This window comes from Myotis yumanensis, unplaced genomic scaffold (assembly GCF_028538775.1).
Source record: "Myotis yumanensis isolate MYYU_CA2020_CCGP unplaced genomic scaffold, mMyoYum1.0.hap1 SCAF_11, whole genome shotgun sequence".
NCBI classification, from domain to species: domain Eukaryota; kingdom Metazoa; phylum Chordata; class Mammalia; order Chiroptera; family Vespertilionidae; genus Myotis; species Myotis yumanensis.
Genome location: NW_027223762.1, coordinates 14,024,047 through 14,049,830, shown reverse-complemented (window position 1 = coordinate 14,049,830; position 25,784 = coordinate 14,024,047). Strand labels below are relative to the sequence as shown.

At 41.0% G+C, this 25,784-nt stretch overlaps 1 protein-coding gene across 4 annotated transcripts in view; it reads right to left on the bottom strand.

Annotated features, from left to right (window-relative positions):
• LCLAT1 (lysocardiolipin acyltransferase 1) overlaps positions 1-25,784 on the bottom strand; it is a 190,431-nt gene that overhangs the window by 37,580 nt on the left and 127,067 nt on the right. For all 4 annotated transcript variants that reach the window (XM_070428943.1, XM_070428940.1, XM_070428942.1 and 1 more), the window contains 2 exons: positions 14,201-14,347; positions 9,149-9,265 (listed from right to left, as the gene is read on the bottom strand). In XM_070428943.1, coding sequence (XP_070285044.1) covers positions 9,149-9,265; positions 14,201-14,347 — 264 coding nt within the window. The remainder of the gene's footprint in view (positions 1-9,148; positions 9,266-14,200; positions 14,348-25,784) is intronic.

Here is a 25,784-nt window from a genome sequence, read left to right as displayed (position 1 = left end):
TTAAAATGATTATGAATGCCTTTTTTCTTCTTTGTAAATAATTTTCCTTTTTTAAAACAATAAATATGTTGTTTTTATAATAAGAATTAAATATCCCTTTTTTGTAGGATGTGAGGTAGTGTGAGAAAATTAAGTTGTAGGCTATTTTTTTTTCTGAGAGTTGGTGGGGAAAAAATAGAACTAAAATGTGAAAGGACAGATAGTTTGAGAAGCATGTTTTTTTATTTTGTTTTACTTTCAGGATTAGAGAAATGGAGGAGAGGCTGGTAAAGATAGGATGCAGGAACATAAAAGATAAGCTTACCAAAAGGATATCCTGGATGTATTTTTCCACTTAACAAAATGCACAGTACAGCTAAAAATACCAAGGAGAAATCTTAGAAAGAGAGGGGGAAAAAACCCTACAAGATGACATTTTTATAGCATTTGGAATAGAAAAACTGTTAACTTATTACAAAGTGTGAAAAACGTGGGCTTTGGCATCAAACAGACCTGGATTTAAGTCATGGTGCCTCTACTTAGCAGCCTTGTGACCCTGGGCAAATTGCTAAAGTGAGTCAGCTCCTGAGTGTAGGGCGATGCAAACCACCATCTAGGGCAGTGATCTGTGTGAAAGTGGCTGTTGAGGTAGCTGTGAGCCCAGGACCCCACCACCAGACTGTGACTCAGCAGGTCTGAGACTGGTCCTGGGCGGGTCTACTATATGGGCAGGGGAAAGAAACATGTGAATGACTCGATGCCTGGCACAGGTAGGTACTTGGTAAATGTTAGATGATTGTTTTTATGTACAGAATATAGGGCTTCTATCATGTTTCATTAAAGCTGTCACGACTTTTTTTTTAAATTAAATACAATGAAAAGATCTGTCTTAAATGAGTATCTCAGACTTTTTTGCTATGAGAGAAGGGAGGCAGAGAATGAACTAAAATGAGAACAAAGAAAAACCAATATAAATGACATTTATAGATCCAAAGCAGTACTATGGCATTCAAAAATTCAACATGAGTGACTCCAAAGGTCTTTGACATATGGTCCCACATAATTTTGCTGAAGCAAATTTGAATCGTTTCTGCTTCATGATGTGTAGAACCAAGTCATTTAGTTGATCTGTATGCTTTCCCCACTGATCAATATCCAAATTTCACTTAGGTTTTGTTGTATTCTATTCATCACTACAAACAGAGAAAAGCTTCATTCTTTACAAAATGGCCCCAAAGAGGGTCAACTGTTATGCTACAAAGATATCTGCAAATTTGGGGAAATGTAAAAGGTCTCCAAAAATATTCTAGCAAATGTCAAAGATATACTGTACAATTACATTTTGTAACATAAGGGAAAGGTCTTATCCTATTTCATGAATAGTCTCCAGCAATAAAAAGTCACATGAAAAGGTCAGAGTACATGGCATTTAGTGCACCCAATATTTCAATAGTTTGTCTGCCTTTCTTCGTGCCTCCTAGAACATGCTGGCTGTTAGAAAGGATCTTAGAAATGCAATCCTGGGGGGAGGAGGGGAGGCACACCAACTAAGATAAATGCAACTGAGCCACAGAGTGTGGTGGCTGCTGGCTATCTTTACTCCACACTGTATAGCCACGATAGGCAAGACACAGACTGGATTGTCAGAAGATAGTTATGTACAAAGCAAAAAGTTCAAGAAATTAAATAGTCTAACCATGCTGCTAAAGACTGAGCTGTCTATGATCAGTATAATGCATTTCCTTCTTAGGTCATCGCCAATTTTCTCAGAGCAGATGAGAACTACTGTAGATCAAAATGAGGGAGCCAAAGAAAATGATAAGATACTGCACCTGTAACCTGGTGTTAGTCAGAACTTTTCTCTCCCTGGTTATAGACTGAAGACTTGATCAAGGGTGCTGATCCAAATTACCTAGTGGGAATTTATTTTTTCTTTAGTGGTTAACCCTATATCTCCTTGTTTAGTGGGAAGATAGTGTCCTCATTCCTTCATTTTTAGAATTTAGGCATATGAAGAAAATATGGATTGAAATATGGGCTGTTCTACTTTGAATTAAAAAAACATTTTATTTATTTCACACCCAAAACGTAACAGATCTATATGATGTTTTAGAGTCTTAGCACATGAGCTGATTTACTTGAGTGACTTGAACTGGAAATGGATAAACTAAAAATATGACTATTTGGGGGCAGGAATTAAGTTTTTCAATGATAATGGCTCCACAACCTTCTTAAATATTGTCTGTTACTCTGTAACACAAGTCTTCAGCTCAATGAGATTGCTTTTGCCTAGCTGACTGCTCAGCTCGACAATGGCCCATATTCTGTGCCCTTTCTTATATACTCTTCTTTTTCTGCCCTCAGCTATAATTGTTTTTTCTGCCTATCTAATCACAGTAAGTCTCTAAGGTCCAAGGGAAATTCAACTTATTGAAAAAGCCTTACCTGAGTATTTTAACACTCCATGATCTCTCTTTACTAAACACTCCTATAATTATTCAGTATAATATTTACATATTATATGCCACAAAACTTAGCATGTAATAATATTGTCTTATATTATTTTTTAAAGTTTTCCATGTGTATTATCATCAATCCATGAAGATGATAAACTTATTGAAGGCAAGGTCAATCTTAAACAAGACATGCCATCAAATAAATATGACATGTTTCATCCTTGCCTCCAATTACCTGAACCCAATTTCGAGTTGTATCAAATGTGCACACTTGTACTGCCTAATGGTGAAAGTAATTATTGCATGGTTACAACTCTAATTAACTTTCAAAACAGCAAAACAAAATAATGGTCAGACCAAATCATTATTTGTCTTAAATCAAGAAAGAATAAAGCTATTATTGCTGAAAAAGATGAAGCACCAGAGATGAAATAAACATAACTACTTTTTAGTGCAATGAGTTAAAAGTTTATTATTAAATGTGCAAAAACAACAACAAAAACTTTCTCATATAAAAGCCTCTTTAAGTTAGCAACTTCCTTTTAGGTTTGGGTTAATCTACTACTGAAAACAGTTATGTAATTATATAATGAAACTAGAGGCCCAGTGCACAAAAATTTGTGCACTTGGTGGGGGGCGGGGAGGGGTCCCTCAGCCCGGCCTATGCCCTCTTGTAGTGTGGGACCCCTTGGAGGATGTCCACCTGCTGGCTTAGGCCCGCTCCCTGGGGGGGATCGGGGCCAAGCTGGCAGTCAGACATCCCTCTGGCAGCCCGGCAGCCCTCAGGGGATGTCCACTTGCCAGCAGGGAACAGGTCTAAGCTACAGTCGGACATCCTTAGCGCTGCTGAGGAGGCGGGAGAGGCTCCCACCACCACCGCTGTACTGGCAGCCCTCAGCCTGGCTTGTGGTTGAGCAGAGCTCTGCCTGTGGAAGTGCGCCGACCACCAGGGGGCAGCTCCTGCATTGAGCATCTGCCCCCTGGTGGTCAGTGTGTGTCATAGTGACCAGTCATTCCCAGTCGTTCTGCTGTTAGGGTCAGTTTGCATATTACCCTTTTATTATATAGGATAGAGGCCTGGTACACAAGTGGGGGCCAGCTGGTTTGCCCTGAAAGGTGTCCCGGATCAGGATGGGGGTCCTGCTGGGGTGCCTGGGCAGCCTGGGTGAGGGGCTGATGGCTGTTTGCAGGCTGGTCAAGCCCCCCCCAGTGGGGACCCTCATCCCATGGAGGTTTGGCCAGCCTGGGTGAGGGGCTGATGGCTGTTTTCAGGCTGGACACCCCCCTTTAGGGTCGGGGCTCCCCATTGGGGTGCCTGGCCAGTCTGGGTGAGGGGCTGAGGGCCGTTTTCAGGCTGGCCAAGTCCCCCAGTGACAGAAGCTCCCAGCCTCTCCTTTTTTTCCTTTTCTTATTCTGGGATTTATTTACCTTCTATAATTGAAACTTTGTAGCCTTGAGCGAAACTCAGAGCCGGCCAGGGCAGGCGGGAGGGAAGCCTCCTGCTCGCTCCAGCTCCGTGGCCAAGGCCAGCTGAAAGCAGGTATCTGGGGTTTATTTATCTTCTATAATTGAAACTTTGTTGCTTTGAGTGGAGCTCAGAGCCGGTGGGAAGCTTGGTTTCCTCCATCATTGGAGCAACCAAGCCTCCTGCTTGCTCCAGCTCCATGGCTGCCAGCCGCCATTTTGGTTGGGTTAATTTGCATATAGTCACTCATTGGCTGGTGGGTGTGGCTTAAGGCGTAGTGAAGGTATGGTCAATTTGCATGTTTGTCTTTTATTAGTGTAGATGCCCTATGACTAGAGGTACAAATGAAATAAATCATCCATGACAAATACTGATGTAGGACACTATGTGCTTGTCTTACTTTTCAGATAAAAGAAAATAATATTCAATTCAGCTAATACTGAGTGAGTCTCTATTATGTGCAGGACATTCCATAACCTTAAGATGGTTAAGATCTAGTAAAAGTATAAAGCAAGTACACTGATTATGGAAATCAAGGTACTGGTACTGGGGTAGGGGGTGGGGTGCACTCTTTGGAGTTATTATTCCAGAACTAACACATTTATATAAAGTTATAATGGGTTTTATATTTCAAGGTGTTTATTTTCTAAGTGTTCTTTCACCTTGATAAAATATATTCTAAACAGACATAGAATTTGCATTTTTTCTTATTCAATGCTGCCTAGTAAGACTTTTTATCCTTAATTTCTTAATGTCATAAACCTCTCATTTCCCATTTGTGCTGACTATTGGATGTCAGCAACAATGAATTCAGTTACATGTGTGAGCAATAAAGATGTTACTTAATGGTAATTGGTTTTAGTATGTGGTTCCAGGATTCCATTAGTGTATTTATTTATAATGGTCATTTGTTTTAACAGCAGCTTCTTTTTAAATTTTTTATTGAATTTATTGGGTTGACACTGGTTAATAAAGTTATATAGGTTTCAGGTGTACAATTCTATTTCAAATGATCAGAAGCAGATCTCAGGGGCTTAAAGACCAGAAAATTGTGCTGGACCCTTTCTGAGTCAGATTCCTTTTCTAAAAGGATACTCTGGCCTAGGTGACCTCTAAGATCCCCTTCACCCCTGATTCTTGGTGAACCTTTTTCTTTCTGTTTACTTGACACCAGCCCTTCCCCAAACCCCTGCCTAAAGCAGAGCTGCCCTCACTCTTCACTTGACACCTCCTTAGGCTGTGCTGGCTCCCCTTGTCATCTCCCCTTGTCATCTCAGGCAGCATTATAATCACCTCCCTGTGACCATCATCCCCCTATGATCTGGCCACTTAGGCTTTTTTTTTTCCTTTTTAAAAATATTTTCTTGAAGAAAACCATCCATATCACTATTATTACCAAGGTGCTTTATTAACATAATCATGCTACAAATACAAAAGGCACCATGTTATAGTAGAAAGAGCATGGCTACTCAGTCAGACAAACCATATTCCAGTAACTCTGATGAACTTCACCTCAATTTCTGTTTCACTTTTGCTCTACAAGTTAAATATCAATAGTGGTAACTATCATATTGAGTTGTTGTGAGGATTAATTGACAGAATACTTAGCATAATGCCTGGTACTTAGCAAATACTCAATACATGTTAACTGCTGTTCCTAAAATAATTGTCATCATATTTATCATTTCTATTATTATTATAGTAAACTAGAGGCCCGGTGCACGAAATTCGTGCACTGGGGATGGGTGGGGGGTCCCTTAGCCCAGCATGTGCCCTCTTGCAGTCTGGGACCCCTCCCTTGTTACTGCCCACCTGCTTGCTGCTTCCTACCGCTTGGCTTGCTGCTCCTTAGTGCTGCCACGAAGGCCTTGGGTCTGCTGGGTGCCGGGCCTGCGGGTTTGTGTCTCTGATACCCCCAGCAGCCCCAGCACCAAGGTGGTGGGCCTTGGGGCTGCTGGGTACAGGCCCCCCGTTGCATGTTTGTGTCTTCTATCAGGCCCCCAGCAGCCCCAGCAGCCCCAGCACCACCTAAATAACTTAAGGGAAACTTTATTTAGTCTTCTTTTAAAAGCAATCTAGTTTAAAAATGAGTTGCAGTTAAGACAGAACAAAGAACATGGTACCTAAGAGTGAGATAGACTGACAGAGGAGAGGCTGGGCACTGGTCAGGGGCTTACATGCCAACTGTTCTCCACCTGGGAAATGATGTAAAATCGGTTTCTTTAGTTTTCTGCTTAATGGTCTTCTCCAGCACTGAGGTCAGAGGAGCCGCCTTCCAGCCCGTAGGCTGCTTCTCAGAGTCGAAAATTTCGCCATAGGCCTCTGCCTAGGACAGGACCTCTGCACCCCCAGGGTGCATAAACACACAGGGCTTCCATCAGGCTCCGCTGATCCCAGGCCAGGAGGCCTCTCGGCTCTGCTGATCCCCGGGTAGTGAGGCCTCTCTGCTCTGCGGCTTCAGGGCTGTTTGGCTTCGCTCTACTGCTTGGAACCTGAGTATGCAGATTAACCACCATCTTTTAGCTTCTATAATTGAAACATTGTATCTTTTGGAGCTGTTGCTTCAGGAGCTCAGATCCCCCAGCTGCAGGCGGGAACCTTGGTTTCCTCTATCGCTGGGGCAACCAAGCATCCTGTTCTCAGCTGCCTGGCTGCTGGCCGCCATCTTGGCTGACAGTTAATTTGCATATACTCACTGATTAGCCAATGAAAAGGGTAGCGGTCGTACGCTAATTACCATGTTTCTCTTTTATTAGTGTAGATAGGCCATTCTACTTTTCTAACTGCAGCAAATAGAATCATCTGACATGTGTCTTTTATTGATACATAGTGAGGGGCGGGGCGTCAGTTGCCAGTTCTGGCAAGAAAATGGCATACCGTGGTTATTGACTAGTACTCTGAGTGATGACTAAGTGAATCACATGCCGCACAGTGATAAATCAGTTTGCTACTAAAATATTTTCCAGATTTCAGAACTATAGATATATCCTTATCCACTATAAAATAATCTCTCAATGATTCTGCCTACATTTAGAAAGATCTTTATTAGCAAAAGATGTGTTCCAACAGCATACTTGTATTAACAGAGAAATCCAGTAGATGAATGTGTTCCATGATGTCAGAAATACCTTTAATGATATCATTAAATACTATAAAATATCAGATTATGTGAAGAAATAAGAAAACATATTGCCAAATGAGAAGGGTGATTCTGAAGTGGAAGCCACAATAAGTGGTACAACATTAAAAAAAGAAGAAGACAAAGTAAAAAAAGCATCACTGCTTTAATGTCTCCGTGCTTCCCCATGCCCTTTGTGGGAACACAAAGCTGCATTCTCCATGAGCTCTATGAGTGGACGAACACTTGCTCTTCATACACAATACAACTGGGAAGCCCACACATCCATTTCATACTATCTATAAACACAGAATTCCAAAAGCAAGCCAAACTAACAGGGTCCACATTTTCAGTTTTTACTGTAATTTTGGATTGGCTGTATATTTCTTTAAAACCATGGGTACTTAGCTATAAAGATGCCTCATTTTGGCAGGGTGCATTAGCTGTGCTTACACTTAATATCTTAAAGCACATTAAACCCTAATGAAACAACAATGCCATTTAAGGAAAGAAGACAGAACTTTATACTTACATATACTTACATAATGTTTCAAGGCCTTTCATGTTAGGAACAAGCAGTTTTGTGACAAGGAAGCAATTACCAGATTAAAGTGATCATTTGTCATAGATGTCACCATTATACAATATGGTTTGCCAGAAATCAGAGTGGAAAGCAGAAACATGCAAACAAGATTTTTCTTCTGCTAGGTGACTATGGGCTTTCAATTGTTCTTGTAAAATTAATTAACACTTCAGCATGTTTCTGGATAGTTCCTTTTACAAACACATTAATATGTGTGCTATTTATATGTACACGTGTGTATGAATACATATAAATCTGCAGCTATAGTAAAATGTACAATTAGTTTTTGACATAAAAACATCAAAACAGAAGCATTTAAATGGGTGTTGGGTATAGTATTGTCAATGGAATAACCTTGTTACCATAGGTCCTTCAACACAGTGGTCGCCAACCTTTCGGACTACTGGTTGGCGACCGCTGCTCCAAAGGTTTCCTTAAACCAGCAGTCGCCAACCTTTTGGACCTCACAGACCACCAGTGGTCCGCAGACAACCGGTTGGCGACCGCTGCTTCAACAGACAAGGCTCTAGAAGAAGCAAGTGTGAGGTAGTTAGTAGTACGAGCCACAAACTAGGAAGCAGACGAATGAGGTTCTATCTCTGACCTACAAAACTTTACTAACCACCATAGATGCCAGTTTTATGTGACTATAAAATGGAAGCAGCAATACTGCCTTCCTACCAACCACAATCATTTGTTGGAGTGGATTAATGAATGTAAAAATATTTTTAAGCTATAAAGAATTATAGTATAAGATACTTTCAAGATAGTTTCGCTGCTTTGAGAACATTTAAAAATAGAATGATAGTTTAACTGTAGATATTTTTTTCTTTCTATTCTAAAAAGGGGGGAAGCATTTTTGTTTTTATAAAGACATCTTTTATATTTCTAAAGAATATATAATAGAGGCCCGGTGCACGAATTTGTGCAGGACCCCACCGAATTCATGCAGGGGTGGGGTCCCTTGGCCTGGCCGGCGATCGAGCCGATTGAGGCGGCAGGAGGTTGGCTGGCAGGGGGAGGGGCCATGGGAAGTTGGCCACCCCGTTCGAGGTCATCAGCCGGCCAAAGGGGGAAGGCCGCGGGAGGTTGGCTGCCCAGGTTGGGGACATCGGGCCAGCTGGCTGGGGTGGAGGGGCCGCGGGAGATAGGCCAGCCCGGGGGGGGGGGGGGGGGGGGTGCGGAAGGGGCCACAGGAGGTTGGCCAGCCGGTCTGATCAGAGCCATTGGGGCGGGCTGGCCAGGGGAAGGGGGCTGCAGGAGGTTGGCTGTGGGAGTGCACTGACCACCAGGGGGCAGCTCCTGTGGTGAGCGTCTGCCCCCTGGTGGTCAGTGTGTATCACTGCGACCAGTCGTTCAGTTGTCTGGTCGTTTGGTCACTCAGGCTTTTATATATATAAATTTTAGTACATGGGGTCAACTTAGTGTAAAAAATATAATATCTCATTATAGTATCTCTATAAATATAAAGAAGTGCTTTGTAAATTCTAAAGAAATATGTATATGTAAAGGTTAGCAATTTCTGCCACTTTGAAATGGGTGCTTACCTTCTCTTAGACGGTCCACTACAAAAGTAAAGCCTGTAGTTCTTGGATGTAAGACATACTCATATTTCTGAAGTCCATTCTTTTCAGCAAAATCATTACTTCGAGCCTTGCTGTTTTCTAAACAAAACAATAGACCATTAGAAGCCATAAAATAAAGGGAGATCATCTAAGGTAAGGAAACGCTACACAATTTCTTTAATAAAAATGGCAGTTAATTTTTCTGTAATTACTGAGTACAGTATAGTGAGTCAAATGAGAAGATATAAACACTTAAGTAAATCCCTACCAAAGATCCTAGAATTATGTATTTATTGGAATTCTGAAAAATTTATAAGGTATTAATAAACTTTTTATAATGATTTACAAATTCATCTTTAAAATTCTTTGAGATTTCATAAAAGTGTATATTCAGTGAATACTAAAATACAAATAAAATCCTAATAAATGAAAATTTTCATAAGATTGTCTTTACATAATAAAAGTTGAAATACTAAAATATAAGAAGCTAATAAAACATAAAGGGATTTAGATATGCAGAAGAAATAACTAGCAATCTGCCAAATGTATATCGACTTTTTTCAACCCAATAATTTGGAGTTTTAACACAAAGTGAAATATCTTCCTTGCTCAGGCACAGAGCATGCTAATATTACTAACCAAAACCACTCCACAACATACTGGGCACATGATTAGCACATCCTGTACAAACATCTGAACATGGTTTGGCTGAGTATAGTTACAAAGTCAAGTATGTGTTCTAACTGTTGGCAAAAACTTCTTTTTCCAATCCATGAGGTAACTTTATAAGTTCCAAGAAGAACCAAACCCATGATTCAGCAAATATATTTGGAAAAAGTAAAGTGTTCAGAAATCTGGCGTCAACCCCTGGGGGTGATCATGAAATAGCTTCTGATGACAGCAGATGTTAGAACCTGCAATCTTCAGCTGCATCCTGAAATGTATAGACTATTCCAAGTCACAAGAAAAAGACACACACACACACACACACACACACACACAACTTTCCTGGGAGTAAATTTAAGACCATGGAGTCCCCCAAACCTAAAAACACCACAGATGGATTCAAAATACTCAAAGAACACTCCTATAAAAGGTGTGTTATTGTTTTTTAAATAAATGAGGAATTGAGTCAAAGAACTAAATACCCAGAGATTCCCAGCAAGTCAAAAGTAAAGGCCTAAACATAAAAAGTAGTAAGCTCCTTTCACATTCATTTGAGGAGAATATCCTGGGCATAGGACTATAAAATACTATTTTATTGACAGCTTACATGATGAGGAAGCCCAGGGACACTAAAAGGATGAGTAGTTAACTACTCTTCACTTTGCTCTTCAACTCGTCACAGACTTTAGGGAACTAAAGACAAACTGAATTCTGTTGTAGAATGTGCATACAAATCCAAGTAGTTCCAAAACATACAGTCACAATATGAGAAGGTAGAAATAACGAGAGACAGAGAGATTAGAGATGCAGATTTTTCCCTCCATCCCTGCTTCAGCTACCCACGCCCAGACTCTGGGATTACAGGTAACTGCACAAGCATCCCTCTTTCTGACCACAGCCTCCTGTCCTGTCAGCTCACTCCCTGTAACACTCCAATGCCAGCACTTGCTTCCACTCCAAAGGGAATACAGGCTACTTTACTGTTCTCAAACCAGTCAGGCATGTTCCCACCTCAGGATCTGTGCATTTGTTCTTCCCTCTACCCAGAATGCCTTCTCCCCCAATGTCTGCATGGTTTTCTGGTTTGTTCATCTGGTTTCTACTTAAATCTAACCACCTTTTATAAAATAGCACACTACACCCCATCTTCTATGACTCTCCTTATCTTTATTTTTCTGCACAGCTTTATGAATGCCTAATATATTTTTATTAACTTATTAATTTTTTATCTAGCTTTCCTCATAGAATTTAAGCTTCATGAAAGTAGGAACTTTGTTTTGTATATAAAACTCCAAACACTCATATATAAATAAAGAAGTTTTAGGTAAAAGGGTGTTTAATTGCATGTAATGTTCTATTTGTTAAAAACCTAGAAAATCTTTCCAAGTCAGAGAAACAGAACCCAAAATTATGGTATACCAATTGTGGTTAATTTTATGTGTCAAATTGGCCAAACATTATTCCAGAGGTTTCTGTGAAGGTATTTTTGATGAGATTATTATTTAAACCAGTAGACTTTCAGTAAAGCAGATTACTCTCCATAATGTGAGTGGGCCTCACCTCTCTCTCTTTCTCTACATGCACACACACATATCCTTTTGGTTCTGTTTTTCAGGACAACACTTACTAATCCTATATAATAAAGAGCTAATATGCTAATTAGACTGAACAGAACAACCAGACGGGGCTGTGAGGGCCAAGCCCCTTGCACGAATTTTGTGCATCGGGCCTCTAGTAACCAATATAATAGGGAAAAAAAAACTAGCCAATTTTTAAAATATGTTTTCACAAAATGAATAATGATGTGAGAGATTACAATATAACATAAGTACAAGGAAAACTATAATTCTAATTTTCCAATTTTGTTTAAAAGTATATGTATGTTTATATACCCATACATATGCCTGTGTGTGTGTGAGTAACCAAATGACACAAAAACAGTGGAGTAAATTCAAAATAGTGTTTCTTTATGGGCAGGAGGATTAGAGTAATTCTTGTACTCCTATATGTCTAAATTACTCCAAATTAACATAAATTACTTCCATAAGTAAGAAACAAGTTATAACCAACATATGAAGGTAGAATATATGTTAAATATACTTATTTGAAAATGTGCAAGCAAGCTGGATTCAGAACTTCAAGAGGATTACAAAACATTATTCTCTTTGGGCTTAAGAACCCAAATTTTGAGTTAACTGTGGTTAACTAAAAACACCTTTGAATTAACAGACACTTTTTGAAAACTGAAAGGATTTTGTATTTTGGTAGCTACTTGAAAAAATATGTTTATCCCAACTTCAAACTATCTGTATAATACTGGTTTTTTTTTTAAGTTTCAGAATTGGTCTGTTTTCTCTATCTGACAAACAGTTTGGCTTTTGCAAGTTAGCCTTACAAATGTATATGCCATTTTAACTTAAAAATATGCAACTACATCATGTAATGGTGAGTACTCTGGACCCTGAAAATATGCAACTAGATGTTAATTAAGTTCATCACCTAAGAAAGGCACTTGAGAAAATATAAACTGAAAAAAGTTTAAAATGTATATTGTGTGGGCTCTGAGGGTCTAATGTATGAACATTTAAATCTAATGTACCAAAGAGCAGCAACCTGGGAGCTCTCACTCCATTAGCTTTTAATTATTAAATAACTTCCAAAGTCCCCATTCTTAGTGCATTTTGGCATTCATAAGTATAAATTAATCTATCATTTCAGTAAATGATACACTAATATAGTGATTTAAAACCCAAATTTAAGTATTGTACATTGTAAGTATTATAAAATTTAAATATGGCTCTGTCCATTTTAAGTTTCCAGTGATAGTTTACCTCTGATAATCAACTTACAATATATTTTCAAGCTTAAACAATATTATCCTCCGTGATCCAACTGCTTTTAGAATTTTAGCTATAAAAATCAAATACAACTATACAGTAAGTGTATATTTAGTATATAATACTAGTACATTAAAACTGCCATGGTTCATGTAGCTCAGTTCCATCTGCAATAGATGAGTCAAAGAGTTCTTACTTGCTATCAGTGTTTCCCAAAATACTTTCATTTCCTGTATTGACACAGTATGGCTTAATCATCCATTCACTTCCTTAAATAGTTGTGTAATTTGTATTTTTCATTGAATTCTCTTTTTGGTACTAGTTCCATACATTACTATGTCCAGAGAGTAAATTAGTATGTTCATTTACATATTCTCCTCTCTTAAGCTCTAAGTTGCCCTTCTTAGTGGCCCTTAGTTTCCTCGATCTGGTGTTGAGGATTCGGAAGACAACTTCATTTGCCATCTCTCCATACTATGTGATTTTTAGATTTTAGTTCTGTCCTAATTCAGTCTGTCTTCCTTTGTACAGCAGACCTTCATCCACTGGATCCTCCTCAAATTCTGCTGTATCTTTCTTGAAGTAACCAGGGTATTAACAGTTTGCAAATTTTGCTCTTTTGAATGGAAGAATTCTATAGAACTGCTTCTTGTCCAAGCTTACTTCCCCCCAACCCACACCCACATTCAACCAGAGCAGTTCTTCAATCCAGCGGTCGCCAACCTTTCGGACCTCACAGACCACCAGTGGACCACGGACCACCGGTTGGCGACCGCTGCTTCAATCTGTCTTAAATCCTAACCTACAATAGAAGGCTTCATCTACAAAAATCAGCCGTGGTTTAAAACATTGAAAACTACTGGCTTAGCAAAGATGAAAGAATGCATTTTATTTTTAATCTCTTAAAGAACTTGTGGAAATCCAATAGTATTCTTGGTCTATGTAGTTTGATATCTGGGCAGGTAGGAAGTCCTAACTATGTCTTTCTGTGTCCCCTCCACAACTCAATTATGGCTGAATTTTACTGAGAAAGAAAAAAGCCTTTCTTGCTTATATTAAGGATAAAGCTTTAAAATAATTTAAATCAACAATAAATGAAATTGGTTACTATCAGATGCCTTTCTAATAAGAAGGAAGTGGAGAAAAAAAAGGTCTAATGGATAAGTATCTCTTGGAAGAGAAGAGAAAATATAAAGAACAGGAAGGGGGTTCTTCTTTCTCAAGATTACTTTCGCTATTCAGAGCTTTTGTGGTTTCATACACATTATATAAAAGGCTGGTACCTACAATATATACTGAGACTCAAAATATAAAGCTCTAGTATAGCAAGTATATGTAATAATGATCTCCCGGGTTGTCCGTCATATATTCTGGGGAAAAAGCAGTTTAGAACAGCGGTCGCCAACCTTTCAGACCTCACGGACCACCAGTGGTCCATGGACCACCAGTTGGCGACCGCTGGTTTAGACTAGATGATTCCTAAGTTCCTTTAGTTTTTAAAATTCTGTAATCCAAACCCAGGCTACCTTACCTGTGAGATCAGTCCCTTCTGGGAATATGAGGAGTTGAAGTGGTTCACGGATATCACAAAAATAATCAAGCATGTCTTCGAAATGGCTCTTGTCATCCTTCCATTTCCTATGAATGAAGATATAGGCAGCAGCTTGCATGGCCCAACCTGGGATCAATTTAACAAGAATTTACATACAATTGTATTGCCAACATCCATATTATTGAATATAATATTTCAGTTTTTGTTTACCATGATTTACTACAATAATAAGAATATACTTTAAACTCAGCACAGATCTTGAGTTAAATTAACACATACACCAGAAAATATTCTTAAAGGAGTTTGTTAAATTCTGGGGTTTACCAAATTCTCAAAAACCTCTTTTCAAGCCAAACCTAGCTATTAGAATATCAAAAAAAACAACAACAAAAAAACCACAAACCTTCCCTAATATTTATCAGTGACTCAACCAAAGTTTTAACCATCATAATTAAATATTTTAACCAAGCTACCTACAAGAGATATTAGACTATCAGATTGTTCTCAAATCATGTATACGAGCACACTTTAATATTCCACTTCTGTACTACTCAATCTCTAAATTCAACAGCTATTTTCAATGCTAGCCATTTCTTTAGATTTTATTTAAAAGAGAAAATGTGCAGTGGCTATAAACATGTTCATCATAGTATATACATTGTGATCACATTCCCTTTCTCTAGGCAAATCAACCTTGTCACCAAAAGAGTTGTGTTTTATCCACCAGCCATCCCTCCCTTGCCAGAAATTACTAGAAATACTGTGGTAAATACCCAACTTAAGTCAGCCAATCTAAAGTCTATTTAACAGTCTATGGAACATGAAATGCTTGGCCCAAACACATGAACTATCTTAGCCAATAGAATGTTCTCAGAAATTTTACCTGGGACCATGGATAAAACAAGTCAGTAATATAGTATATGTAAATGCAAATGGATGGACAAAAAAGCAGATAACAGAGACAATAGCAGCTAGGCAAGATAAAGACAGTATACTGTAGTAAATATCTAAAAAAAATCTTGCAGCTGAGGTGCCTAAAGTTTGTTGGCTTCTTTGCTTATCAGTGTTTCTTATATCTTACTAGAGGCCTGGTACATGAAATTCGTGCACAGGTAGAGTCCCTAGGCCTGGCTGGTGATCAGAGCTAATCGGGGCCTTCCTTCCCCCGGCTGCCGGCCAGGGCTTTCCTTTGTTCTGCGCTGCCCCCTGGTGGTCAGCGCATGTCATAGCGAGTGGTCGAATTCCCAGTAGGTCAAACTCCTTAGGGGACAATTTGCATATTAGCCTTTTATTATATAGGACTAGAGGCCCGGTGCACAAAAATTTGTGCACTCGGCGGGGGGGGGGGGGGGGTCCCCCAGCCCTGCCTCTGCCCTCTCACAGTCTGGGACCCCTCGGGAGATAATGACCTGCTGGCTTAGGCCTGCTCCCGGGTGGCAGAGGGCAGGCCCAATCCCTAAGTGCAGCCCCTGGTCAGGCTCAGAGCAGGGCCGATTGGGGAGTTGGGGCGCCGCCCCATCATGCACAGAGCAGGGCGGATCGGGAGGTTGCAATGCCACCCTCAGTCACGCTCAGGATAGACTGATTGGGGGGTTGGGGCACCGCCCCCTGTTACACTCAAGGCAGGGTCAATGGGGAGGTTGCGGCGCCACCCCCTGTCACGCACAGAGCAGGGCCAATCAGGGGGTTGAGGCGCTGCTCCCTGTCACTCATAGAGCAGGGCCGATAGGGGAGCTGGGGCACCGCCCCCTGTCACTCACAGAGCAGGGCGGATCAAGGGGTTGGGACGCTGCACCCTGTCACACTCAGGGCAGGGCCAATGGGGAGGTTATGGCTCTACCCTGTCACACACAGAGCAAGGCCCGTGGAGGGGGGTTGGGGCGCCACCTTCTATTACCCACAGGACAGGGCTGATCAGGGGGTTGGGGTGCCACCACTGTCACACTCGGGGCAGGGCCAATGGAGAGGTTATGGTTCTACCCTGTCACACACAGAGCAGGGCCGATCGGGGGTTGGTGCGCTGCACCCTGTCACACACAGAGCCGCAGGGCAATCGGGGGATTGGGGAGCTCTCCCCCTATCAGGCACAGAGCAGGGCTGATCAGGGGGTTTGGGCGCTGCCCCCTGTCACGCTGATCCCGGTGCCGGGAGCCTCACTGCTCCGCTGATCCCGGTGCCGGGAGGCATATTACCCTTTACTATATAGAATAGAGGCCTGGTGCATGGGTGGGGGCCGGCTGGTTTGCCCTGAAGGGTGTCCTGGATCAGGGTGGGGGTCCCCACTGGGGTGCCTGGCCAGGCTGGCTGAGGGGCTGAGGGCTGTTTTCCCGCTGGCAGTTGACTAAAAGCTCCCAACCGCTCCTTGTTTTCTTTTTTTTTTATTCTGGGCCAGCTTTAGCTCTGAGGCCTCGCTGCTGAAAACATGGATACAATGTTGCGGTCCGGGGCTGACTGAAAGCCTGTTTTGTTTAGCTTCTTATTTGCAGCATAGTAATAGTTGCTTAGAGTTGCAGTTGAGAGTCCGGCAAGTGAGGCGGGGAACGTTGGAGTCTGCAGTTCCTGGAGGAAGCAAGCCTCCCTGCTCGCTTCAGTGCATGGCTGCCGGCCGCCATCTTGGCTGACAGTTAATTTGCATAAGGATACGCTGATTAGCCAATGGGAAGGGTGGCGGTCGTACGCCAATTACCATGTTTCTCTTTTATTAGTGTAGATAGGATGTCCTTCTATTAGTCCTCTTGAAGGAATTTCAAGAAATGTTTGAGTTTTAGCATTCCTGAAATGTATTTGTTCTCAATTTTGGAGGCTACTAAAGCTGAAAACAAAATTCAAAATTCCAAATCATTTTCCCCTCAGAATTTCAAAGTTAATTCCCACTGTTTTCTATCATCTAATAAGGCTCACAAGAAGTCTGACATCATCCTGATTGGTGTAGATAACCCAATTCCTTTCCTCTGGAAACTTTAATGATCAATTTTTAAATATATTTTTTTCCTCTTCATTCTCTCAACCTTGCTGTCTGGAGCTTCTGTTAAATGTTAAAACTTCTGGAACTGTCCTCTCATACTTTTCATCTCCTTTCATTTTGCATTCTGTTCAAAGGAAATCCCTTGGCTTGATCATTCAACTCACTAATTTGATCTCAGTTGTGATGGCCTACTAATTGAGCTTATTATTGCAGCAGTCATCTCTTTAATTTTCAAGATTTACACTTGGTTCTTTTTCAATAGTAGCCAAAATTTATGGACAAATAGCAAAAAAATGTTAATGCAGTAACAATTTTAATAAAAATATTTATTGAATGATTACTATGTGCCTAGTACTGTTCTAAGCATTTTTCTTTAATTCAATTAGTTCTCAAGACAGCTTTATGAATTAGGTCAAATCATCATCCCTATTTTATGGATAAGGAAACTGAGGCACATTTGAGATTCAAAGAACTAACCAAGTGGTAAAACCAGGTTTCAAATGTAGGCAGTCTGATTCCAAAGCTGATGTTTTTAACCAGTGTACTAAACAGCAATATATACCTGAATCTCTCTAAGGGTACTTATTAGTTAAACATAGTGACATCATTTACTCAGAGAATTAGCTACTCCTTAGAGGCTAAACTTGGCATTTTTTAAGTACTAGACTATCTTTAAAGCTGTGCATTTTCCTCAAATGTCAGTTCTGAATTGTCTTCGTCTTTGTAAAGGATGTTCTACCATTGAACAATACTGGCAGATAGACTGTATTTCTCCATCCAAGTGAGGGTATCTGTTGCTCCCTTGGGGGAGGGAGTAGTAGCAAGATCTGTGGAGCTGTGCCATAAAACTCTTCTAATGCTCTGCATGTTTTAGGAATCTCAAAGGGAAGTCAAATGGCTGAATCAGTCAGCCTCTTGGACCTCTCCTTTGAGGATATGATTCTTCCCCTTGGTGCCTTTGCCTTGTCGTGTTCCATTTACACATCACTAATACTTTTGAATTTTTACTGCTTTTAGCTTAAACATTTTTTTCCCTTTCATAAAAATCACAGGAACACCTTGTGAAGTCCCCCTCTCTCTCATTTCATTGCCATTAGGCATATTTTATTCGTTTAAAGCAATATCTAGATATCTCTTAACATTTAAAATCTTAAAATGTACATTTTTATGATATTTATTTCATAAGTCTGTGAGCTGATAAATGACAGTGCAACTGATCATGTCATTTGAAATTAGGCTATATACTAGTAACGACTTTTCCATACGTTTCCATTAAAGGACATTCCCTCAATCACCTCAATTTCTCAGACAAGGGCTAGGAGCCTGGCAAGTTGATAAAGACAGATTCTGTGCATGCTGGCGTGGTATTGCTACTGCTATCTTCTTTCTAAAGCCCCATTTACGTTATCAGCATTGCCTTCTCAAGTAGACAGAATTCTGACCTCCAGCACTGTGAGACAGTAAAGATGTGCTGTTGAAGCCACTCCATTATAAGCAGTAACAGGAAAGTGATACAGAGCATAAGCAGAACCCAAGTCTTAGTTTCTAGTACTATTCTTTTTTTAATTTTTGTTAGCAATTGATGGTGTCGCTTTCATTGCTTTTATTATTTTTTGTTTCAATATTCCAAAACTTTAATTTGCATTATACTAATTAACATAGTAATTTTTTATTTTTATTCAATTTATTTTAATTTCCACTTGACATACAATATTATTAGTTTCAGGTATAAAACATAGTGATTAGACATTTATATAACTTACAAAGTGATCACCTCCATAAGTCCAGGATCCACCTAGCACCATACACTTATTAAATATTATTGACTATATTCCCTATGCTGTATTTTAGCTCCCTGCGACTTTATAATGGCCAATGTGTACTTCTTAATCCTTTCACCTTTCACACCCATCCCTGGACCCTCTCCCATCTGGTTACCATCAATTAAGTTTATTTTTTAGATTCACATATAAGTGAAATCATACGTTATTTGTCTTTCTCTGACTTATTTCACATAGCATAATAGCCTCTAGCTCCATCCATGTTGTCACAAATGGCAAAATTACATTCTTTTTTATGGCTGAGTAATATTCCATTATATGTATGTATATATATATATATATATATATATATATATATATATATATATATATATATATTACCTCTTCTTTATCCATTCATCTACAGATGGACACTTAGGTTTCTTCCATATCGTGGCTATTGTAAATTATGCTGCAATGAACATAGGTGTGCATATATCTTTTTTATTAGTATTTTGGATTTCTTTGGATAATACTAGTGGTGGAATTGCTGGGTCACATGGTAGTCTATTTCTAATTTTTTTGAGGGACTTCCATACTCTTTTCCACAGTGGCTGCACCAATCTGCATGCCTATCAACAGTGCATGAGGATTCCATTTTCTCTACATCCTCTCTAACACTTGTTTGTTGATTTATGGATGATAGCATTCTGACAAGTGTGTGATGATATCTCATTGTGGTTTTAATTTGCATTTTCCTGATGAGCATCTTTTCATATGTCTATTGGCCATCTGTATGTCCCCTTGGGAAAAATGTCTGTTCAGGTCCTCTGCCCATTTTAAAAATCAGATTTTTGGGGGGGTTTTTTGGTGTTAACTTGTAATATCCTTACATTTTTTTTTATATTAACCCTTTAAAGGATGTATCACTGGCAAATATCTTCTTCCTTTCATTCAGTGGATTATCTTTTCATTTTGTTGATGGTTCCCTCTGCTGTGCAAAAACTTTTAATTTGATATAGTCCCATTTATTTCCACCCTGCCTCCCCCAATTGCCTAAGGAAACATACCATCCCTTCCAAAAAAAAAATTTAAGACCGATGTCAAAGAATTTGTTGCCTATTTTCTTCTGGAGTTTTATGGTTACAGGACTTAATTTAAGTCTTTAATCCATTTTGAGTTTATTCTTGTATATGTATAAAAAAAGTGATCAGTTTTTTTTTTCTTTTTCTTTTTTTTTTTTTTGCATGTATGTATCTGGTTTTCTCAACATCACATGGGTTTATTTCTGGGTTCTCTATTCTGTTCCATTGATCTATTTTTATGCTAGTACCATGTTGTTTTCAGTACTATAGTATAATTTGAAATTGGGTAACATTATATTTCCACCTTTGTTATTCTTTCTCAAGACTGCTTTGGCTACTCAGGATCTTTTGTGGTTTTAAATTTAAGGATTATTTGTTCTATTTCTGTGAAAAAAGCCATTGAATCTATCTATAGCTTGCTTTAGGGATTAACAATATTAATTCTTTCTTTCCATGAGCACAGTATATCCTTCCATTTATTTGTACCTTCTTCAATCTTATAGTTTTCCAACTGCAGGTCTTTTACCTGTTTGGTTAAATTTATCCCTAGGTGTTATTCTTTTTGATGCAATTGTACATGGAATTATTTTCTTAATTTCTCTTTCTGATAGCTCATTATTGGAGAGTTCAGATTTAGCACCCATCTGTCACTGGTAGGTTGGGAGGGAAGAGAGTTCAGCAGTGGCTACTGCCAGTACTTCTGTCTGGAGAAAGCTGCCCCTGCAGCCCTCACCCTGAAACTAGTCTATTAAGTTCCTCCCTCTATGTCCCTGGTGCTTTGTGAGTTGCTGCCCCTGTATTGGGGGTTAGAGCAAGTGAGTCCATGTGCAGCCCAAGAGGAGTGTCTAGGCTCTAGGTCATTAAAAGCCCTCCATCTCTCTGGGATATAATCCCTGCTGTTTTTCACAGGCAGATGTTATAAGGATTCCTCTTCCTGACACTGGAACCCTGGGCTGGGGAACCTCATGTGAGGCTAGGATCTCTCATTCACTGGTGACACTTCTGCAGCCGAGATGTCCCTCCTGACTCTCAATTGCCACGCCATGGATGTGGGACCTGATGTTCCACTTCTCCACCTCTCTTCTACCCTTCTCAATGTGGATTCTTCTTTACATCTTAGTTATAGGACTTTTGTTCAGCTAGTCTTCAGGTGGTTCTTATGATGGATGTTTATAATTTAGTTGCAATTTTTATATAGGAGGCGGCAAGCAGTGTTTACCCACTTCACCATCTTGATTGGAAGTTCCCCTAATACCATCTATATATATATAAAAAGCCAGTGTCCGTGACGACCAAAGGACCGGTCACCATGAGGTGCATCGAGCACCTCTCGGTCCTCCTGCACCCCAAGCAGGGCAGGGCAGGACTGGGGACTGGCGAGTGGGCTGAATGGCTGACCTCTTGGTCCCTGCCCCCGGTCTGCAGGCTTCGATGGATCAGCGATGGAGAACAGGGAAATCAGGGTGGGTGGCAGGAGGACCGGGCTGGCTGTCAAGCTGTTGGGATCATCAGCTCATCCCTGGCTGCTCAGGGGCACAGGCCTGCGGGAAAGCAGGCGCCTGCAACTTTACCTCCATGCGCATGCACCCAGCCGGTTGCTGATTGAAATGCGCTGCCCGCTTGGGGCTGCTCACACCAGGACGGGTAGGTCGCAGGCACGCCCCGCAGCTTCCGTCAATGCCTCAAGCCCCCATGTGAGCAGCCCCAAGCAGGCAGCGCATTCCATCAGATGCCGGCCCCACACATGCGCATGGAGGGGGGTTGCCAGTGCCTGCTTTCCCGCAGGCCTGAGTCCCCAAGCAGCTGGGGATAAGTTGGTGATCCCAAGACCTGACAGCCCACCGGTGGAGGCGGCGTTCGGCCTGGGGACTGGTGAACAGGCAGAAGAGGGCCCTAGGGACCCTACCTGCATGATTTCGTGCACTGGGCCTCTAGTTTTTAATAAAAGGAACTAGGCTTCCTTAGAGAAATGCTGAGCCTAGGACTGAACAGAAAAAATACAAGATTCTTGTACCAAGAGAAAATGACATATATAATAAATACAACAGCTAATTCAGTTTTCCCCAGTATTGCAATGTTGCGTTCTCTTTTAAAATGCCATTACAATTTAGAGGTACTGAAGTGACTTCAGTAAGTGACTGACTGGATAACCTTAAAATCTAGAGCCATTTCTCTCAGTGGAAGAAACTGTCAACTTCCACACAGCGTAGGGCTTGAGATTTGTTAGGAAGTCAGCTAACACATTCAAAACAGAAGCTTCATTTAAATTACTTAGATCTCAATGTAATCCTAGAAAGAAGTATAATCCTGGTATACTGCTTGGCACATGATTTAGCTGAACTGAACCTTCGTGCCCAATGTGTTTCCTTCTCTGGAAAAAAAAAAATCATCAAACTCATCTCAGCCAAACAACTCTGGCAACTGAAACTGCAAAATCAATAATTTTAAGAACTTATTTTTCACCTAGCAATAGACTTGTTAAGATGAAACTGATCTCTGTTACATATCTGAAAATACACAGAGATGTGTATGGGATATTCAGCCATAAAACTAAATCATGTTTATATACTGTCTATTATATTTCATTTGACAGTTTTCATTAAAATCTTGACTCATAAGCATTTAATAAAATTTACTGAATGAGTACATCAATCATGAGATACTTTTCCTTATAGATTGGTGAAATGGGGAAAGTAAGTTATAACAGAATGCTTTTGGCTCTAAAAAACAGAATACCATATGAAAGTCATACAAACAATCTGGGCCTATGTTTCTCACATAAAATTAAGTCTGGCCCCAAGGCTGGTTCAGACGCCAGGCTCTCCCTTTCTACTCTGCCATCCTCTTGGGCTCAAGACGGTTGCAGCAGCTCCAAGTATGATGTGCTCTCACAATAACGTCCCAAAGCAGGAAAGGAGCACGCCGGCCCTTCAATCAACCTTTCATCTTAGTAAGGAGGAAAATCTTCCCTACGGCCGCCTGCCAGGCTCTCCACATTAAGTCCCTTTGTGAGATTGGCCAACAGGAGGCTGAAAAGGCAGTATCGGGTATTTTCATCCTCAGTTTGGGATGTGTGTATCAGAGATTCATTTTAAGCATTCAAATATGCTTGCTGTAGAGAGTCCTTCCAGAAAGGCCCAAGCAGTTGTTAGTTGGTAATGAGGATCATTTACCTAATGTAAGTGACAAAACTGATACATTGGTTGCACTAAAGAAACTGACAGGGTGAAGTGTTACTGATACAGAGTCTTGTGGAGAGTTTTCTCCAAATTAGAAATGTATTGGTCTTATTTTTCTGAGTTGTAAAGCAGGAGAGCAGCATAAAATTTTTTTAAAAAGGGTCCACCAAGGAGAAACCAAGTTGGCGGCATAGGTAAACACCGGAAATTGCTGCCTCGCACAACCACTTCAAAAATACAACTAAAAGACAAAACGGACATCATCCAGAACCACAGGAAGGCTGGCTGAGTGGAAATTCTACAACTAGAAGGAAAGAAAAAAGCACACTGAGACTCAGAGGAGGTACGGAAGTAAAGTACAGAGGTACAGAGGCGCACGTGAAAGGGCTGCCAACTGAGGACGCGGTTGTCTTTTTCAATCGGGAGGGAGTCTCAAGCTCCCAACGGCTCTGAACTCCAGTTCCGGGTGAGTCTCTGGGGACCCAGACTCATACGGGAAGAAACTGGACTGTCTGGCATCAGTCAGAACTCGAGGGCAGCTTTCTCTCAGAGGTGCTTGCAACGATTACCAGGACACTGAGAGACGGGGCCTCTTAGGGTAGGACTGAGGATCAGCCATAGCTGTTTGCTCCACTCTGTTGATTCCCTGAGACCCCGCCCCACCCAAGCTGTGAGCAGAGCTTGCATATGAAAGGCCTGGCCCTTGGCAATCTGAAAATTACCTAACAAACTGCAGCTGGGTCAGAGAGACCCAGAACTTCCAAAAGAAGGACCAAGGCCCCACAGCAGCTTGCATTGCTTCACAGCTGGGCCTCATCTAGGCACCTCCAAACCCCAAACAAAGAAGAGGAATTGCAGATTTCTCCATAGCTCCTGCTGGGTAGCCTCAGACAGAGGCTAAATTAGCACCTCCTTAGAGATCCAAGAGCCAGTGTACCCAGTGGTCAGAGTAGGACCATCCAGATTACAACTCCTCAGATCCATAAGGGACACACTCAGGGGGCAGACTCAGTGAGCACCAAAGCCCCACTGAAGCAAGTCTTGCCCCTAAGGGTGTCTCCAGCACAGAAGTTCTCCCACTGTAGACACAGCTGATTCTCACAGCCAATTGGCCTGGAGGTCAATTCCTCCCAGTGATACCTACAACAATCAAGGCTTAACTACAACAAGACTGTGCACACAGCCCACAAAGGGGTGCACCAAGAGTGTCCACCTCAGATAATTGGGGAGGCTGAGCCACTGGGCCCTATAGGACACCTAGCACAGAAAGCCACTCTATCAACACAGGGAAGCATAAAAAATGCAGAGACAAAGAAACAGGTCACAAATGACAGAAATGGAGGAAAGCAAACTACAGGATATAGAGTTCAAAACCACACTTATAAGGTTTTTCAAGAATTTCCTAGAAACCGCCAATAAACTTAGTGAGATCCTCAAGATATCTAGTGAGACCCTCGAGGATATGAAAAAGGACCAACTAGAAATTAAGCATACACTGACTGAAATAAAGAATATTATACAGAGTTCCAACAGCAGACTAGAGGATTGCAAGAATCAAGTCAAAGATTTGAAATACGAAGAAGCAAAAAACACCCAACCAGAAAAAAAGAAAAGAAAAAAGAATCCAAAAATATGAAGAAAGTATAAGGAGCCTCTGGGACAACTTCAAGCATACCAACATCCGAATTATAGGGGTGCCAGAAGAGAGAGAGCAAGATACTGAAAACCTATTTGAATAAATAATGAGAGAAAACTTCCCCTACCTGGTCAAAGAAATAGACTTACAAGTCCAGGAAACGCAGAGAACCCCAAACAAAAGGAATCCAAAGAGGACCACACCAAGACACATCATAATTAAAATGCCAAGGGCTAAAGACAAAGAGAGAACCTTTTTTTTTTCTAATAAGACAAATTTTAATAGAAAAACAAATGGCCGATGTTTTATACGTTGCATTTTCTTCCCAGAATATCTAGAACAAGGGGTCACTTCATACTTTCATGCTAGTTCAGCGCTGCAGATTGAAAACCAGTGTAGAAAACAGCCGAACCTTCCTCCCGTGACGCCGATCCACTTGTGGCAGACTCACGCCTTCTCAGCCATCAGCACGGAGTCAAAAGCGATGGACAAGACTTTGCAGATGGCCTGTGCTTGTTCCACACTGCTGCACTGGTACACCCACAGGCTGACCTCCTCGTTGCTGGCATCGGTGGTCTTCAGCGCCAGCAGGCTTTTCCCCACCCCCAGGCCGTCGTCCTAGCACACCATCCGGATGATCAGGTAGAGGGCGTGCCTGTGCAGCACATCATACTGAGCGGGTGTGCCGTACTTGGAAACGCCCATAATCACTTCTTCCTCCAGGGGAACGAAAGGCAGCTTCCCATCTTGCTGGGCAACATCTATATAATTTATCAGGTCCAGTGGTCCTTCCAGACTTTTTCCCTCAGAGAGTTTCAGTTTCTCAATGGCACCAACGTATCTTATTCGGAATTCCGCACAGGTGTCTGAGTTGTTGTTGCTTTGTCCTGAGCTTTTGGTGGAGTCCGTGTCGAGGCTGGCCACCATGCTGGACCGAG